The sequence below is a fragment of the Acanthopagrus latus genome, chromosome 4 (genome assembly GCF_904848185.1).
Source record: "Acanthopagrus latus isolate v.2019 chromosome 4, fAcaLat1.1, whole genome shotgun sequence".
Taxonomy (NCBI): Eukaryota; Metazoa; Chordata; class Actinopteri; order Spariformes; family Sparidae; genus Acanthopagrus; species Acanthopagrus latus.
The window spans coordinates 26,767,170-26,785,575 of NC_051042.1; the positions used below are offsets into that span (position 1 = coordinate 26,767,170).

General features: G+C 40.7%; 1 protein-coding gene across 8 annotated transcripts in view; it reads right to left on the reverse strand.

Moving 5' to 3' along the window:
- Window positions 1–18,406, reverse strand: part of esrrga (estrogen-related receptor gamma a) — a 121,642-nt gene that overhangs the window by 91,510 nt on the left and 11,726 nt on the right. For 2 of the 8 annotated variants that reach the window (XM_037096177.1, XM_037096176.1), the window contains exons 2-4: window positions 17,697–17,789; window positions 4,553–4,622; window positions 2,995–3,091 (exon numbers count right to left, since the gene is read on the reverse strand). The exons of 1 other annotated variant lie outside the window; for it this stretch is intronic. In XM_037096177.1, the coding sequence (XP_036952072.1) occupies window positions 2,995–3,047 (53 nt within the window). In that variant the 5' untranslated portion in view covers window positions 3,048–3,091; window positions 4,553–4,622; window positions 17,697–17,789. The remainder of the gene's footprint in view (window positions 1–2,994; window positions 3,092–4,552; window positions 4,623–17,696; window positions 17,790–18,406) is intronic. 5 more of the 8 variants (XM_037096180.1, XM_037096178.1, XM_037096179.1 and 2 more) reach the window with 4 other exon arrangements.

Sequence of the window (18,406 nt, forward strand, 5' to 3'; positions counted from 1 at the left end):
ATGGGGCTTGCCTGTTAGCAAATGCAACAATGCGCCCTCCTGTATTTACCTGAACTATTGTCATTGTGGTTGCTGTTGACACCAGACAACAAGACGTGCTCCAGAGATTTTGAGAATGGCAACTACCCTGCTAGTGTGTGTGTGTGTGTGTGTGTTTGTGTGTGTATGTGTGCTTGCTTAGACTTAGCTGCCATTCTGTGTTAACCTTGGCTGATGTTCCATTAACCAGAGACAGGAGTTTCCTTAACCTGACAATGCACTGACAACAGGAAAACACGTGCATGGGCCCATACACACACACACACACACACACACACTGTCAAGCAAATGAAATAACGCTAACTGCTCACATCTCTTTAGAAATAGACACAGACAGACAGACAGACAGACAGACAGACAGACAGACAGACAGACAGACAGATAGATAGATAGATAGATAGATAGATAGATAGATAGATAGATAGATAGATAGATAGATAGATAAGACCTGATTCTTCCTGCCTGTCTAACAAAAAAGAGACAGAGAACCAAAAAGAGAAGAGGGAGAGAGAGAGAGAAACAAGAGAATGAGCAAGGTGGAAAAGAGAGATGGAAATAGAGATGGAAAGAGAGATGTCTGGTTAACAAGGTGCTGAGCACGACAAGCCCTGGGGAGTCCACGCTCCCTTACCCTCTAAGATTAGACATCTCTCTCTCTGTCGATCCCACTCTCTCTCTTGTTGCGACACGAGGGGAACATGCCACTATCACAGGGGGACGCCCCGGGAGCCATCCCTGCCTCTGCCTCTCTCTCCTGCCTCATATATAAGCACTTTCGTTCTCTCCACCTTCCCCTCAATCTCTCATCCCTCTACATTCTCTTTTCACTCTGTTTTTATTTGAATTTTAACATTTCACAAATGTGTATATCTATCCCTCGACTTCCCCTTGTCTCGAAATTGGTCAATTTTTGAGGATTCTGACAAATTTTCCAACAGTCAAATCTGAACTGGGCTACACAATTTAAACAATGTTGCAATTTATGTATAAGTTACTTTCTCTACATGTCTCCAACCGCATGTCTCCAACCCCCCTTCCAACAAACCTGTCTCACGCTCCCTCTCTCTCAGTTGTTTGACACCTCTCTCCCACCTGAGCATTTCTATGTGTCAGGACAAATTGGCCGAGACTCACATCTCTCTCTCTCTCTCTCTCTCTCTCTCTCTCTCCTTCTGTCTGCTCACCACTCAACCGTAGAGAGAAAGAGAGAGAGAAAGAGAGAGCAAGAGACAGAAAGAAAGAGTAAGAGATTGATAATATGTGGAGAGTGGGGGAGGAGAAGCAATATGCATCAACGGAAAAGATGGTGAGGAGGGAGTTGTTTTATGAAACATAAAAATGAAGAGAAGGAAACAGTGACCGAAAGATGGAGATCATCACTTTTTTTTTCACCTGCTTCCCCCGTAGAAACTGATTTTAGAGGTCTAACTAGATGCAGAAGCAATAGAAGAGAGAGGCAGCATGGACTCCAAAATCACTCCAATCCACTTTTTTAATCCTGAAGGTTTTTAAAAAAATGCATTCTAAAGTTTTCCCCAGCCTTTGAACAGCTCTGGATCAGAGCAGCTCTGCCACTGCCCCTCTCCTCCAGAGATTCTTGGTGAACAGCAGCTGTCTGACACCGAACAACGGCTCTGTACCTCTGCTCCACCTAGTCTTCTCTACTCTTTATTTTCACATGTTTTCACTTTGTGAATACAACTGGTGTATTAAGTCATCACTTTGACTTTCATTTCAAACACCAAAACAACACAAGCTCAAAATTTGCAAGAATGAGAATGTTTTTTTTAATAAGAATATCAATAGCTGGCTGAATTAAGTTCTGCAAAGTGTGGTGAGTGTATGCAGACAAACATTTATGAGTATGGGTAAGTACATAATATGTATATATGTTCATAGGCAAATGCTTATGTTATGATGTCACTAAACAAGAAAAAGCCAACACTTGGGTTCCAGTCTATTATCCATCCAGAACCTTACGCAATACTCTCAAACCAACACACGCTCTCATCTTCATTCTTGTCAAATGAATTTTGGCTGTGGACATGTTGTCAAACTCTTTCACACACACATGCACACAGCACTACAAACACATACAGACATCACACAAGCAAATACGTTCTCTCTGTCGCAGACCCGTACTTTCTCTATCATACTTTAACACACACGCTCACACAAACTGACACACACACAGAGGGGCTATAGCATTGCGACAAAGAGATCAGAGAAACGGGCAGAAAATAATAGAATCTTCATCCCAGTAATCCATATTCATTCTTCTCATCCCTCCTCGCCTCATCCCTCCCTCCCTGCATGCCACACTTCCCTGTATCTGACATTCAAATGAGTTGTCTTTTCTCCCTTGTTAGACACACACGCACACTCGCGCGCGCGCGCGCACACACACACACACACACAAATGCATAAACATTCACTCACCGTCTCTCTCACTCACACTCACACATACACGCACACTCATCCTCTTTCTTGGATACTTTCTGCCCCGTTGCACCCGTGATGGCAAATTGAGCGCCTCCCGTCTCTCTCTCTCTCTCTCTTTCTCTCACTCACCCCCTCTCTGTTGACTCCTCTCATCTTTCCTCCATCTTCTTCTCTCCCCTGCCCCTCACCACCCACACCCTCTCCTAACCCCTCCAGACCCTCCTCCCTTTCTTTCCATCCTCCTCTTCCTCTTCTTCTCCTCCATCTTCTCTCTCTCTGATTTGACTACAGTGGCAGGTAGGGTTGGATCACAAACCAATGAAGGGAGGGAAAAAGCCTTTATGTGGTGAAGGGGTGCGTGTCTGACACACACTTAAGACATCTCACTCACTGACTGCAATACATTATCAGAGGAACACCAACTACGGAGAAGAAGCTTCTCTGTGGGGAATTCTTAAGGAGACCTTTTATATGAAAAAGAAGGGAATATTTCCTCATGTTTTTTGCACGTACCTGCAGAGTCTGTCAGTCTCTCTATCCCTCTCTCTATCCCTCTCTCTGTCCATCTCTCTATCTATCTTCCTTTGCTCTCTGTCCCTCTGTCGTGGTCCTATTAGAGGAAGATAGAGGTGCGATCATGGTTACTGTGTGCTAACAGGGAGCGTGCTGCCACAGATGACAAATATTACACAGACACAGACACACACACACACACACACACACACAGACACAAGCAGCCATGCAGGGAGAAAACACTTGGAAGATTTCATCACTGCTCGTAATTATGATCCTGTCAAGTCCACAACTTGGCAATCCATAACGACACATGCACATGTGCACACAAGCACACATACACACACGTGCAAAAACATAAATATTGGACACATGCATTCAAAAATAAGAACCACACAAGCATGCATTCACACACACACTATATATACACTATATACACTATATATATATATATATATATATATATATATATATATATATATATATATATATATATATATCTCATACATGAACACACATAGAAGCTCGCACAAGAGACACAAACACAAACACCAAAAACTACACAGTGCAGCTTGTAAGAGATTAGCAGTCCTATTATTATTTAGAGGATGAAACAGCCAGGAGGGCGGTGTAAAAAATTGAGAAACTTAAGAGTATAAACACTTGAACAAAAGCAGGTGATTAGACTTGTGTTTAAATGTGTATGTATGTATTGTGATGAAGGTGTGTGTTTGTCTGAGCACGCAGTACTGTTTTTCAATTTCAGTTTTTACGTAATCTTGGCAATTTTGTGTCCTTACATTGCATTATATTACATCTGGACACTGGGCCATGACGTGTGGCTGTATGGTTTTGTGTTTTTAAGTGTGTTCATGTGTGTGTGCCAATGTGTGTGTGTGATGACATCTCTGTCTCCACTGTTGACACCTCATGTGTCAGGGGAACCTATTAGAGACCCTCACAGCCTAACCCCACACCTGACCCCCACCCTGATGCATCTGTGTGTCCGTGTGTGTGTGTTTGTGTATTTTTCTTGAGGCTATCTGACCATTGTTGATGATTTTTTTTTAAAGGTCTGCATCACCAAACTCAGACATGTATTAATGTATCAAGACATCCCCTAAATCTAACATCATTTACAGTTATGAGTTCATATCCAGCCTGTGTCTTTGTGTGTGTGTGTGTGTGTGTGTGTGTGTGTGTGTGTGTGTGTGTGTGCGTGTGTGCTTTTTGTGTGCCCTAGAACTCCCAAACAAACCAGCGGGTCAGGCGTTCGGTTACCCCTGGATATCTGACCCCAAGACCCTATTGCCCCATATAAATCTACTGGGCCATGCTGTGTGTGTTTTAGTGTGTGTGAGCTTTGTGTAAGTACATGGCTTTGTCTTAATGTGTGTGTTTCCTCTCTCTATTGTTCCTTCCTTTTCTGTTTGCAACTCATGTTGACAAGATTGTATTTGTTCTTGCTGTTTGGCACAGCGATAGGCATTCATAAACATACATAATAATACATACAAATAAAAATTTAAGATATATCCAATTCACCAGCTAGTCCTACCTATGGCTTCCTGTTTTGGGCACTCCCCTGTCCCTTATCTCCTTGAAATCCAAGTTATGTTAAGGTCATCCTGAATAAGAACAACAAATTAAACAGAAAATGCCATGTTATTGGTTAACAAATATATCATCATGAATCCTCATCACCATAATAAATGGAAACAAGCTGATGTGTAAATGGGAAAACACATTTTTCCCTCTGCATTTACTATATTTTTATCATATTTACTTCTTATGTTCCCCTCACTGCATGCTTTTCTTGTGAAGGTCACTGAAAAATACACTCCAGTTAGGGTGAAGGCTTGTTGCTTGTATCTTTATGCAGCTGGCAGCGGAGAATAAACAGCACTTTTACCATGTGTAGATAGTGTGTAGGACTTAATGTGTTGAATGTCAGTGGATATCAGTCGACGGGTCTCGTGCTTCACTCTACTCTACAGAGTCAACACTGCGTTTAACCCCTAGATGACATTGAGCATAGCAACACACACACACACACACACACACACACACACACATGCATGTGCACTCTTTCATTCACTAGTGTTATACACACAGAGGAAATCTAACTTCAGAGCTGCTTCTTTAATATGGAGGAGAACAGACAGAGAGAACTGAAACGTACATGAACTGCAAGAGATATGACTATAAAAGGTCTCTTTCATCCACATGTCTACTAAATATCTACAGTAGAACAAGAATTTATGTCACACAGTTGCTATACAAGACCTTGTAAAAAAAACCCAAAAAACTACCACTAGCCACCAGCCAAATGCTGGAAAAAAAAATACAGCAAGTGGCTGATAGATTTGCTTCACTCACTCACCCAAATATTGTGGTATATATTTGGTCAAAGTTGAAGATTATCCAGCCACTTGACTAGCCACCCTAACCCCCAGCCACTTTGATTTTACATTAAAACGGATTAAATTCATTTATTTATTTAAAGCAGGTTGATCATAAAATGCGGCTCTTAACTCATATTTTGAGCCTGAGTAAAGTGATACAACAGGAGCAACAGAGCAAAGGTTCAAACACCATATAACCACCCAGAAGCCAGCAGGGAATCACTGCCTTCCCTGAAGACACTTTAACAGGTTTTCCAACCCGAGACTTGACCTTGGTCATCAAAATGAGATTTGTGAGGTTTGCTCCTACACATTAACTTTAAGGCAGAATTATTGTACAGGTGTCTTGTCTGACTCTGCATATTTAATACCTTCACTTCTGTCATCATGAAAACAGAATATTGTTAGAAGGGTCTGCTTTCTGTTTATAGCTCATCACCTGATGAATTCATGAACTAAGTTTAAATGTCTGTGATCTTAATAATAATAATAAGCAGCTTGATGTGTTAGATTTGAAGAAGAGGTAATGAACAAGCCACTCATAACTTCTGTCTGTCAAAAAGTTCCTGCTCATGACTTCTCTAACTCGCATGCTCCCTCACCATTTCTCCCCTGTCTTTCCTACTGCCCCATGTTCTTTCATTCTTCTCCCTCTCCTCCGATGCCTTGTTCTCTGACCACGTCCCTCTCCGAATCTGCTTGTTTACTCACTCTTTCCCTTGCTAACCCTGATTTCCTTTCTCCTTCTCCATCACTCCTCCAAACTCACTCCCTCCCTCTCTCTCCTGTCTCCCCCATCTCTCCCCTGTTCCCCTCTCCCTCACACACACAGACACACACACACCTCTCTCTCTCTCCCTCTCTTGTCTCTCCAAACTCGCTCAAGCACAACTAAGCCGGGGGTTTGAGTCCCAATGAGAGCGGTTAGGGCAATCAGTGCTTTTCACACCCTCTGATGTTCTTAAAAGGTGGAGGGATCAGACGCCCCTGCTGTACTGCGGCACTTCACTGACACACCACACACGCGCACACATCTTACATACACCCGCACATCTCTCCAAAACCAACACGTACACAAATGATTGCAGACATGTGCACATACTCTAAACATGGTCAGACACGCTCACAAATCCACACTTACTTGCACACCCACATCTATACATGGCCACACACATTGACAAACACACACCAATATTCACTGGGATGTCCCATTGTGCTAAAATGAGCTGGTTTCTGAAGTCACGGCTACCAGAAGGACAGAGGAGAGAAAGCAGGAACATATTTACAAAACAATACCAGACAGAAGGAAAAATAATATTCATAGAAGGATTTCATCAACCGAAATCTTTTTCTGACTTTGGTTCCACTCATTGCCATTAACCTTCAGATTAAAGAGCAAACAGAACTACACATAACGTACTCTCCATTTGTCTCGCAAGAATAATGCCATTACATTTATTTGAATTATATAATGAATAATTGGGAAATGTTACGGTTATCTTTGTAAGTAAAATGTCAAGTCAAGAACAGAAAAACTAAACAAGAAACACGAAGTTCAATGGGACCAAAATTCAAACTGGCCAAGCTGTAGCTGTAAAAAGTTAATAGAGAGTGTTAACGATGGAGAGATCTAAGCAGCGTTTAAACTACAGTGTGGTTGGATTTACAAGGAAAAAAACATATATAAAACCTAAAAAGCAGAAATCAAAACTTCATATTAAACTTGATATGAAAGCTGACCAAAGACTCAGTAAAGTAACAGTAACATTAATTACGTTAAATGTACTTTTTAATAGAATTAGTACATTTATCACACATCCAAATGTGTGTTTGTGTGTGTGTGTGTTTGTGTGTGTGTGTGTGTTTCAGCAAGGTTTCAAGTTAAAAGGCTTGGAGATAGTTCTTGCCGGTGTATCATTTAGGTCTGTGGGATCAGGTGTGCATGATGGTGTGATATAGAATGCAGTTAGGAAACTGAATGTACAGCTCCACGCTCCCCGTAATGCGGCAAAGAGCAGTGACGCTATCAATTTACACCGTAACGGACAACACAGTCACTTTGCACCAAAGTGAAAGACACCAACACACACACTCATACGGAGCACAGGCACAAAGTTCAGGGGGATTAATTCACTGCATCATGTCATCAATCCTACCTTACCCCCTACTGTCACAATGGAAGGGAAAATTTGTAAAAAAGAAAAATTCAAGCGCAGTGCCCTTAATACTGTGCTAATACCTGCATCCTCTCTGCACCTCTTCTCTCTTTTGCTTTCTCTTTCTTCTCTCCATTTTTTCTTACTCAGTTTTCTCCTCTTTTTCCGCTCTTCTACTTTCCTATCCTCTCTTCATCAATCTATCCTCTCCTGCAGCCTCAGCCAGCCTGCCTTGATGAGCGGAGGCTCTTAGTCACATTGAGGTCAGTTTGAACCCACACACACACACACACACACACACACACACACACACACACACACACACACACACACACACACACACACACACACACACACACCTGCATACACAGGGAAGGGGTCATCCTGGCAGGGTTACGCTGCACAAAGTCAGCTTCCCATAATGTGGCTGCTGTTGCCTGCATCACACCCTCATGATCCAATTAGGAGCCCCGATTCCTCCAATCAGCTGCTGTGGCGACCAACGGGTAGACAAGCAGGCAGAGGGAGGCGGGCAGCGCCAATCTCGTAAGTGCTTTTAAGGGATTAGAAGGTGGGTGGAAAGTAGGGAGGGAGGGGAACACCTCTCTCTCTCTATCCTTGGTGCTCTCGTTTTGCTGCTGAGACTAGAACAGTACAATGCTTCTTAATTGGCCTCACACATGATTGCTGTGAATCCAAATGCAAGAGGAAGAATCATGAGTATAGGAATGTTAGTGGTAAAGAAGGAAATTGTGTAATTTAAGAGCTGGGACAAGTCGGGTAATGAAGAGAAAGAAAAAGGGGGGACAGAGGGTGAGATGATGCACTGTCAGGAAAAGAGGTAGAATGAAAGAAAGTAACAAAAAGAACAAAAAAGGAAAGAAGGGGCTGGAGAAAGGATTAAGTGTTTAAGATGAAGAAAAGCAAAGTACAGTAGTTCTAAGCGCAGTACTTTTTGGTCTTCTAGGTCTAAAGATGTACGCAGGATATTAGGGCAGGACAATTTATCAAACTATTATCGACATCACAATACTGCAAAGCTCTGTATACAAATCGCAAGAGCTGCAACTTTTTGAGAAAGGTCAAATCTGTCACCACATGATGATATAAATAAAGTATTTGAAGGTACAAATTTTGGTAGTACAGAGATGCTACAGCCTACAAATTATATTCTCCTCACATAAGATACAAGCGTGTTTGCTACAGACCCCAGCAGAGTTTACATAATCATTTTTACATTTTATTCAAATGAACATGAAGTGCAAAAGTTACCATAACGACTAAAATTGTGACTCAAACTGCAATTATCGCAATAAAATTATTCATTTTTGCATATTGTTTAGCCTTACAGGATACGCTTGTGTGCATGCCTTCACAGATGTTGTTGTGTAATCCATTAGTTTTTGAGAGAGACAGAGAGAAAGCAAGGGAACAAGAGAGAAACCCTGATAAGGTTCAGACACCTGGCTGTAGTAAGAACCTGTTATCAGACCTGCTAAAGGGCAGAGAACACAGGAAACCACAAACACTGTAAACTGCAGATATACTATCTACAGTATATCTACTTTGTGGCTGCAATAGTACAAACTAATTAGACACACAGAAGTGCGTACACCACATATTCAGAAAACAGGTATGAACGTACACACACACGTATTGCACATATGACCACAGATATACACTTATTGTAAAAGGCAAACAAGCAAACACAAAGACACAGACTTGCCTCAACTTTCTCCCTCCCTCACTGGTTGTTATCAGTGAAACCAGTCAAAGTGTTAAATAAGCAGAAAGCTATCTTCAATAAACCATTTAATGAAGGCCAATATTTTGATCTCTGAAGAGAAGAATAGATGTTTGTTTTCTTTCCAGGGCTTTTAGCAGCTATTATCCACAGAGAGCTGCGTATGTGAGAGACAGAGAGAGCACGGGCATAGGGACATTTGTGTGAAGTACAAATGTGTGTTATTATATCTTTAGTCAAACATTCAATATCTATCATTCTGATACAGACAAAGTACCACCAGGCGTGTGCTTTTAGTGCGGAGGGCTTATCTACTGTATGTCAAGTGCACACACACGCACACATACAGGTATGATTAACATTAAACCAATGAGGTACAGATATTTTTACATTACAGCTGATAGCACACTCAGTGTCTATTATAAAATGTGTGACCTCTGTTAAGATTTGCAGACAGCCAAATGCAACTGTCCTGGCAGCAGCTGAACCGTTCCTGAGACTTAAGTTATGGTGGCCTGTAGTTGATTCAGTTAATCAAGTCAAATCACGTAATACAGTGAGCTAAACTGTCTCAGTTACAGCAGGAATCCAAGAGAAATGTAAAGTAGGTATAATATACTGTTATGACAAATTCAATAAGTCATTTGCTGGATTTGACTTGAGAATAAGAGCTGGAATGTCTTGTTACAGTTTCACAATTTCTCTGTTCCAAAGCAAAACACTCAATGCTGGAGTAAGCTTTGTGCAGCAATTTTATATTTTTTTACTTCAATATACACAATGTTAAACAGTATGTAGCATTTTTTAAATCATTCCTAACTGTATATTATTCTTGTATGTAACTTTCTATAAGACTTTTAAGATTCAATGTAAGATTAAGAACCTAGAAATGCATTTTCATTTTTAAAAAAACTTCAAATTCAAAACTTCAAAATTTCAAAAATTCGTTGAGTGCTAAAAGTATTACTAATCAAACTACTAAAAAATATAACTACTTGAGATGAGATGACAATGTCAATACAAATGTAACTGTTTTGTGCTGTCTTTTGTGCATTTTGAGGAAGTTAGTTTGTAACAGGTTATATAACCTGCGACCCCTGAAACTCTTAATTTACATGATCCCCACTTTGGTAAAAATGCAATTAATAACACATTAATAATGTTTCCATTCATCGGCGCTGGTCAGCAAGAGACCGGCATCACACTATATCTGTAATGTCTGATAACCAACTTTTATTTAGTTAGTTTTTAAGGTCAACAGCATTGTGCTCAATTGTGTGTGTGTGTGTTCTTACGTGTGTGTTTACCCATCACTGCGCAGGTTTTATCTTTCTCCTAAGCATTTTGCTTGAGGCGTCAGGACCTCAATTAAAGCGAACTGCTTGTAGCAGTCATGAGCTTGACACACACACACACACACACACACACACACACACACACACACACACACACACACCTATGCGCACACACACGCACGATACATCTAAAGTATGAATATTTCACTATATCTAAGTCCTTTTACCTTGGAATGACCTGATTGTCCCACCGTGTACTTGTGCGTGTGTGTGTCACTTCATTTCCATAGAGGTATGTGGAAGTGCATTCAATCTACTGCTCGAGCAAAGACATGGACACTAATACAGGCACAGAGGACTTGGTCCAATGACACAGAATATTCACAACATTAATGCTTTTTTGTTAGTTTTTATATCTTGGTGGCTTCGTGTTTGTCCCGTATTTACAAGATAATGGGATGAAATGTATGAACAGTGTCTTTTCATGTTTTCTTTAATTATTCCCTAAAATAATACTTAAAGTTAGTGAAACAAAGCACTTAAGACAAATTACACTCACCTTCAGAATCCCCTCTTTATGATCAGCAATTGAGAAGAAAGTCTTTAAATGTGCATTAATTAATCATTAACACAATCATTTTACAGAGCGTTTTGCCTTACACAGGGTTGAATTACACATAAGTTCACTGCTTTATGGCATAAAACAAGAGGGGATTTTCCTCTACCACTAACAGCACTGAAGCAGTCAGAATTTCTCATTCTTATTCTTACCAAAACAACAAATATCCAAAATCAAATTTAGTCTTTAATGAGCCTGCATGTTTTTTGTATCATTAGGCAGCTATTTGATCTGTTTTTACACAGCTGCATACTATTACATAGCTACAGTGAGGTAGTTTGCACACAAAACACATATGGAGACACACATAAAGGGACGCACAGGGGAATTGCTTTTTTCTTACTCCATGTGTCTCTCTTTCTCTTTTGCCATGGTCGTTTGAGAGGCCCAGAGAGGCCCAAAGTGTCTCTGAAAAAAATGCTACACACATTCTGTGTGCATTAATCACCTGTGGCAGTTTCTCTCTTAATTCTCAGCCCTGCATTACTTACCAGGCTTTTTAAACAAATTCCCCTTGCCGACATAAGTTGAGGCAAGTGTTCAAAAGCCAGGTAGGCAGTGTATTGCAGCTGGAACTGCTTTGTCTATGGCATATCAAAAGGCATTGTGGAAAGTCCTCCCTTTTTTTAAGGGAAGTGTTTTATTTCAGGTTCATTATCAATGAAAAGATCAAGTTAGACTTAAAGTGTACCATAATATTTTCAAAATATTTTAAAAGCCCTGAACAATAATCAAATACACCTCCCCAACAAGGAGGGATGGCAGGCAGAAGAGGAAGAGGGGAATAAGATGAAATTGGAAGAAAAATAAATGTCCCTGACAGCATGTTGCCTGCTGATTTAAAAAAATGATTACTAAGACCTGACAACTCGTACTTTTCCCTGTTTTCCCTCCAATGTGTCCTCTTTTCCCCTCTTCCTCACTGTACTGTCCCATCAACCCTCCTCTCCCTCTGTGTCCCCTCTCTCTCTCATTCTCTCTCTACCCAGTGCTTGCCAAACACCCCTCTCTCGTGTTCACATGAAAGACAATTAGACCCAGCGACATCAAACCTTGCAATGACAGTTAGTGTCCACACACACACACAGAAGCACAATCCACCTCTCTTATGCCACACAACTTGCTGTTCACTCCTCTGACTAGACTGAAGAGAAGAGAGCAAGTTAAACAGACTACATAGTGTAGTGTGTGTTCTAAATTAAGCACCATGTCTCCTCATTTATAGCCCAATATAAAGGAAAAAGAGAGGGAGAGGTGGAAGTGAAAGTGCCCATGGATGGACATGCAGATACACACCCCTTCCCTCTATATGACTTTCTAACTGTTTGTACTATAATCAGCATTATCGTTTATCAGTCCTCGCTGTTGCTTCATACTTTTCTACTTTTTATGTGTATTTAAAAAATATCATTTAAAATTTTCAGAAGTGGTCTGGGGTTTAAAAAATGTATCACTGGCACGAAAAGCCCTTGTTTGATTACAATTGGGGACCACTGTTGCATGTTGTGTCCCCTACCCCTCTCTCCCCCTTCTCCATCATCATCTCCAACATTTGTTTATTAAGGTATAAAAATATTGCGAAACATGTTTTGAAAAGTATCCATATAGAAAATTCTGCATTAATAACATGAATGATTAACTTACTGAATGGATGGAAGAATGAACGAGCAAAGAGCTTACCTCTTACCAGAGTAATTTGGCTATTGATTAAGTCAGCTTTTCTCATAGAATTGACCATTTCTTATAGATTATCAATACTTGGGCCACTTAGGCCATTTAGAGGTGACTAGGCAGCAGGAGCACTGTTGCTACTAATGAGCATGGAATTGAGTCACATTTAGTGGAAAGTACATCTGTGTATGTGTGTGTGTGTGTGTGTGTGTGTGTGTGTGTGTGTGTGTGTGTGTGTGTGTGTGTGTGTGTGTGTGTGTTTCAAGTGCTGCAATCAAGTATTTTTAGTAGAAAAAAGTGATCACATATTGATTTTGGGAAATTAATGTCTTGTTCTCACAATAAGAGAGAAACAAAATGAATCTGTATTTCATGTGATCATCATGCTGGAGCTTATTGGATAATTAATTATACGTGACACTCAAAAAGACAGGGAGAAATACAGAGGTTAGCATAACACACACACACACACACACACACACACACACACCCACCCACACACACACACACACCCACACACACACACACAGCTGAGTGGTGGGAAGGGAAGGGAAACCCGAGCTGGACCAGGAGTGGGATAACAGGAGTCCAGGAATAGTGGCAATCGATGGATGGATAGATGGGTAGATGGATGGATAGAGGGGGGGAGGAGGTTGGAGGCGAGGGGGAGAGTTGAAGGGAGAGATGAGTGGTCTCCTGGGTGGAGTGGTGATAGTCGTGCTGAGTGTCTGTGAGACCAAATCCTTTCCAAGCTGAGGGGAGAATGGTAGGAGAACGAGAGAGGAGAGGAGAAGAGAGAAAAGCAGAGGAACCTTGTTGATGAGAAGAGAGGAAAAAACTGAAACGAGCTGTGGAGGAATGTGAAAAGGCAAGGCATAGAAGGAGGAGATGAGAGTTTAGTGGCTGGAAGAGAGAAAAGTTGTACAAAGCTGTCTTTGAAGTTGACAGTATTTCAACTTCAAACACAATTTTTCAACAATGCCCTCTAAGTGAATCTAATTGGTCATAAAACACTTATTTAGGATTATCCTCAGCATTTAAATGAATACATTACAGATTCATCTTTTATAGTTTGTGTTGGGCCTATCCAACTTATAGTGGTGCATCACTGAGCAAACGTCGCACTTTTAATAAGTGACACAAATGTTTCTACTGCAATCTAGTCACTGCATTGATAACGAGTTAAGATGTGTTAGGATCTGTCTGAATTAGGTCAGAAATGATTAGGTCAGAGCTTAACCTTAAAGAGCTTAAAGAGGCTCAACCAAGCAGTAAAGTAATTTAAGGTGTGATCCCTATCATTAATAAAATACAGCTACACCCCTTACCATTTTTCAGCTTTTATTTTATGCTTTTTACACATAAAGTGCAGTTTGACTGTAAAAAAAGTGGTTCTTCACAGACGGCCTGTAATGTCTAGCAATAATCTGTTTTTATGTTTCCATGTTTAATTTTGAGTATTGAATGCTACTGTGGATATCCAATACAGTCATACAAAAATAGTAATTGAGTGGCTGACTGGCCACATTGTCTGTTCACTTTACAATAGTTAATCAGCAACAGTTATCACTTCTGCTAACCCAAAACCCTTGTTTTATACCTAGAATTTGCAATTAATTATGATATAATAAATTATGCAATAACGAAACCACAATGGCTCTAAAAACAGCTAATCAAAGTAATGTGACATCATAGTAAAATCAGATTGCTGTCTGAATGTCTGAAACAAGATGACATTCTAAAAACTATGACATGAGACATTATGGATAAGCAATTTGACAAAGCAAAGTTAAGTTCCCAAGAAGAGCTAATTTCTTTCACAAAACACAAACACATGCACATGCAACACGCGCGCACACACACACACACGCACACACACACACGCCCACATAACCTCACAGCTCTAGAATAGCTGTAAAAACAGATATTGATGCAAAGGCCTAGTCAATGACCATCAGAGGTAAACAGAGACCGCCATTAGCCAGCCAGTCAATCGCTAAAGCATTCTGGGTAATTCTAGCACACACATACACCCAGACACAGGGATACACACATCGACAGCAAGAGGACACCCCTCAGGGGCATATTAACCACATCCCTACACACACACACACACACACACACACACACACACACACACACACACACACACACACACACACACACACTATTACACAAAAATGAAACGACCACATTTTATGCCATCATACTGTTCACCGTTATATTTTCATCCTCTGTCCCTTCCAGTTTTCTGTCTCCTTATTATTCTCTCAAGCTCTCTTTATCTGACTCTCCTTTTTAACAGTTGTTCACACCCCTTGTCTCTCTAAGGAGTACAGTGGCAGTGGGTTGTTCCTAGGGGGTCTTAACCAACTCTCATTAGTACAGTGCAGTAGTTTGTGTGTGTGTGTGTGCACGAGTGGTGGGGATGATTTTGCATTAGCCCGCTAGCTAATCAATGGGAAAAACCACTGAGCCTGCGCCCCTGCTTATGTTACCATCAATGCTATTTTTAGGGACACACTTGTACACACAAACAAACAAAAAAATCACACATAGCCGTAGGCTGTCATGCACACTGTTGTTACAGGCAGTTTGACTCAGGTCTTTAAAATCAAGAAAATGAACTATTACCAAAAACATTTCAAGGAATATTCACCAAATCTGTGGCAGCAGGAAGGACATTGAATACATAATAGGAAGAAATTCTGCAATGAAATGTCTTAAAATCGCCAGCGAACCAAGTTACTTTACTGTACCAAGTATGTGTGTGTCTCTGTGTGTTTAAATTCATGTCAACTTTTAGTGAAGCACTCACCAAAGACTCCAACTCTCTCCCCTCTTTTCCCCTCTCTTCTCTAAAACATTCATGAAGTAAAGACATTTTCCCCTCTGGTTCCGTCAGCAATTATCATTACAGTATGTAAACTCTCAGCAATGGAGGTCACCTCTGGAACACTGCTGCAGTCAGGTTGATAAACAGGAGTTAAGGTAAATCCACTTTATAATCCCAAAAATTTGAAAGCAAACTCTGAGCTCTCTTGCTATGGGTAAATGGCTCCAGAGCAGAGCAGAATCCAAACAAATGTATTCCTGGCATAAGAAGGTACATTGGAAATACAAATATTTTTTAAATAACTGTCAACAAGCATGCCAAACCAAATATCTGTTCATACAAAAATGTTTCCTCACTTCCTTTATTTTGGCTGTACATTGATAGTGGATAGTTAACTTCAACTTTACTGTTTTAGTTCTTCTTTTTAAACACACACACACTGCCACAGGGTGACTGCTTACTATATTGTACACTCCAAATGTTAGAAGCCATGCTGGTATGCTTATATGTTGTATGGAATGCTTCCAAATGTTGTACAAATGTACAGAACAGGCACACTGCTGGCCCAAAGGTCTAAGAAGTATACCATGTAATTGCAATTACCATCATTCGTATCCAACTAGGGAGTTTCCCTCCTCCTAACTTAATTGTGAACTGTCCAACAAAGCCAAAATGCCAAACAGTATTCTTAAAATGTGAAGGTGTAAATCCCATTTTGCATGTAAAAAATATGTTAGAGCTACATCTCAATCCAAATAACTACAACAATATAACTTTTTCACTTTACTCCCTCCACTGTCTCACCCTCCCTCTGCCTCTCCCTTTGCCTCTCTCTCTCCCTCTTATCTGTCTTTCCTAGTGGGAGTGAGACAGATTAACGTCAAGGCTGGTTTTACTTATCATACTGTAGGCAGCACAACCCTGCAAGGGATTTTGTGGAAGCAGACTGCATCACAATTCAACACTGGGCATGAGAAAACACAGTACTACTACAACTACACAAAACACACGTACTTACTGTACATAGACACATGAAGTGGTACACTTCACTGATGCACTGCATGTTCAGTGGGTGGTTGCTGATACTGAGGGGGACTGAGCAAAACCTTTCCCAAAATGTAAAGATGTAACTTTGAGTGCCTTCTCCAAATTTTGAAAAAGGCTCATTAGACCATGAGAAATTATTCATCTGTCAATTTTAAAAATGGCTTCATAGTCTACCAAGTTATGCTTGGCAAGTGCCATGTAGAAGATGTATATATGATATCAAATGTTCTATTCATATTTCTGTCTCTATGTCTGTAAAGTGTTTTCTTGCCTGTGTATGTTTGCATGAGTGAATATGTGTGGTTGAGTTGGCAAACAAACCCCCCTACGTCCTGGTGTACGCAAATTTATGTGCACCTATCTTTGTGTATTACTCAGAGGTCCCCCCCCCCACCCCCCGTCCTCTAATACACAAACACACAAACATTCACACACAAACAGTTAGAGCTTAATGAAGCAGAACTCAGCCTGGTGCCCATTAGCCTGATAATTAATAATTTCTTTCTGCCTCCTAACACACTTATCAACTTGCAGAGCAGGTTGCGTGCGTGTGTGTGTATGTGTGTCTGTTTGTGCCTGCCAGTGCCTGTGCACTTCAACAGATAAGAGATGTGGTTGGTAATGGTATACATATATTTGTACATGTTTGCACATATGATAGTTTGCATGTTACTGCTGTTGTTTGAAAACTCCAAACTCGATTGAAAATACATTGTTTCCATTTAATGAGGCACATCTAAATGTGAATTAGAATTCAAAACTCCTGTAATCTGTGCCTGGCCTTAGAACACCTGTCACTAAAACATGCTCTACTACTCCTCAAGTTAAATATATACCTTCACCTCTATGTCTGCTGCAGCATCAGTATTGGGTGAGAGAGAGAGGGAAACAGACAGACAGAAGCAACCTCAAGATTGCGAATCATGTACCATGATGTTATGGACAGGGATCCATTCTGTGTCCTCTTCCTCCTCTTCCTTTTTCCTCCTCCTCTTCTTCCTTCTCTGTGTCACTTATTCTTGCTGCCATCATCCAGATATTGTTAGAAAAGGAAAAGGAGAGGGAAAAAAGGTCAGACAGTTTGCAGAAGAAATTAAAGGTTTTCTTTTTTCATTCTCTCATTCCACCTCATTTCATCATTCTATCCTTTTTTCTTCCCTTTTTTAATTTCTTCCTGTTCTCCCTTATCCCCTTCACTGCACTCACTCTACCTCCATCCCCTCCTTCACCTCCCTTCTCTCTATCTCTGTGAATAGAACATCAAAAGCTTCTGAGTTAGATGGGGAGTGACAGTGTTTGCTATTGGTATGCAGGCAGACATGTCTGCTCCAAAGTGTTAGTCTGAAGGCCTTGGCTAAGTGTTTGTCAAGACTTAAAGCCATTGTTCTCGTCTCCTCTCCTCTCAGATCTCAGACCTCTCCCTTTCTCTCTCTCTATCTCCCTCTCTCGCTCCACTTTTGTACTTTGATGGAGCATTTTACTCCTGTGTGTGTATGTGTGTATATGGGGAGGCCGTTATGAGACAACGTGTGTTTGTGTATATGAGTGGTTGAGCTAAGAGAATATGTTTCACTTTCATGATTATGTTTATAGGTGCAGGACATTTTAACAATAAGCAAAATCCATCCACTTGTTGCAA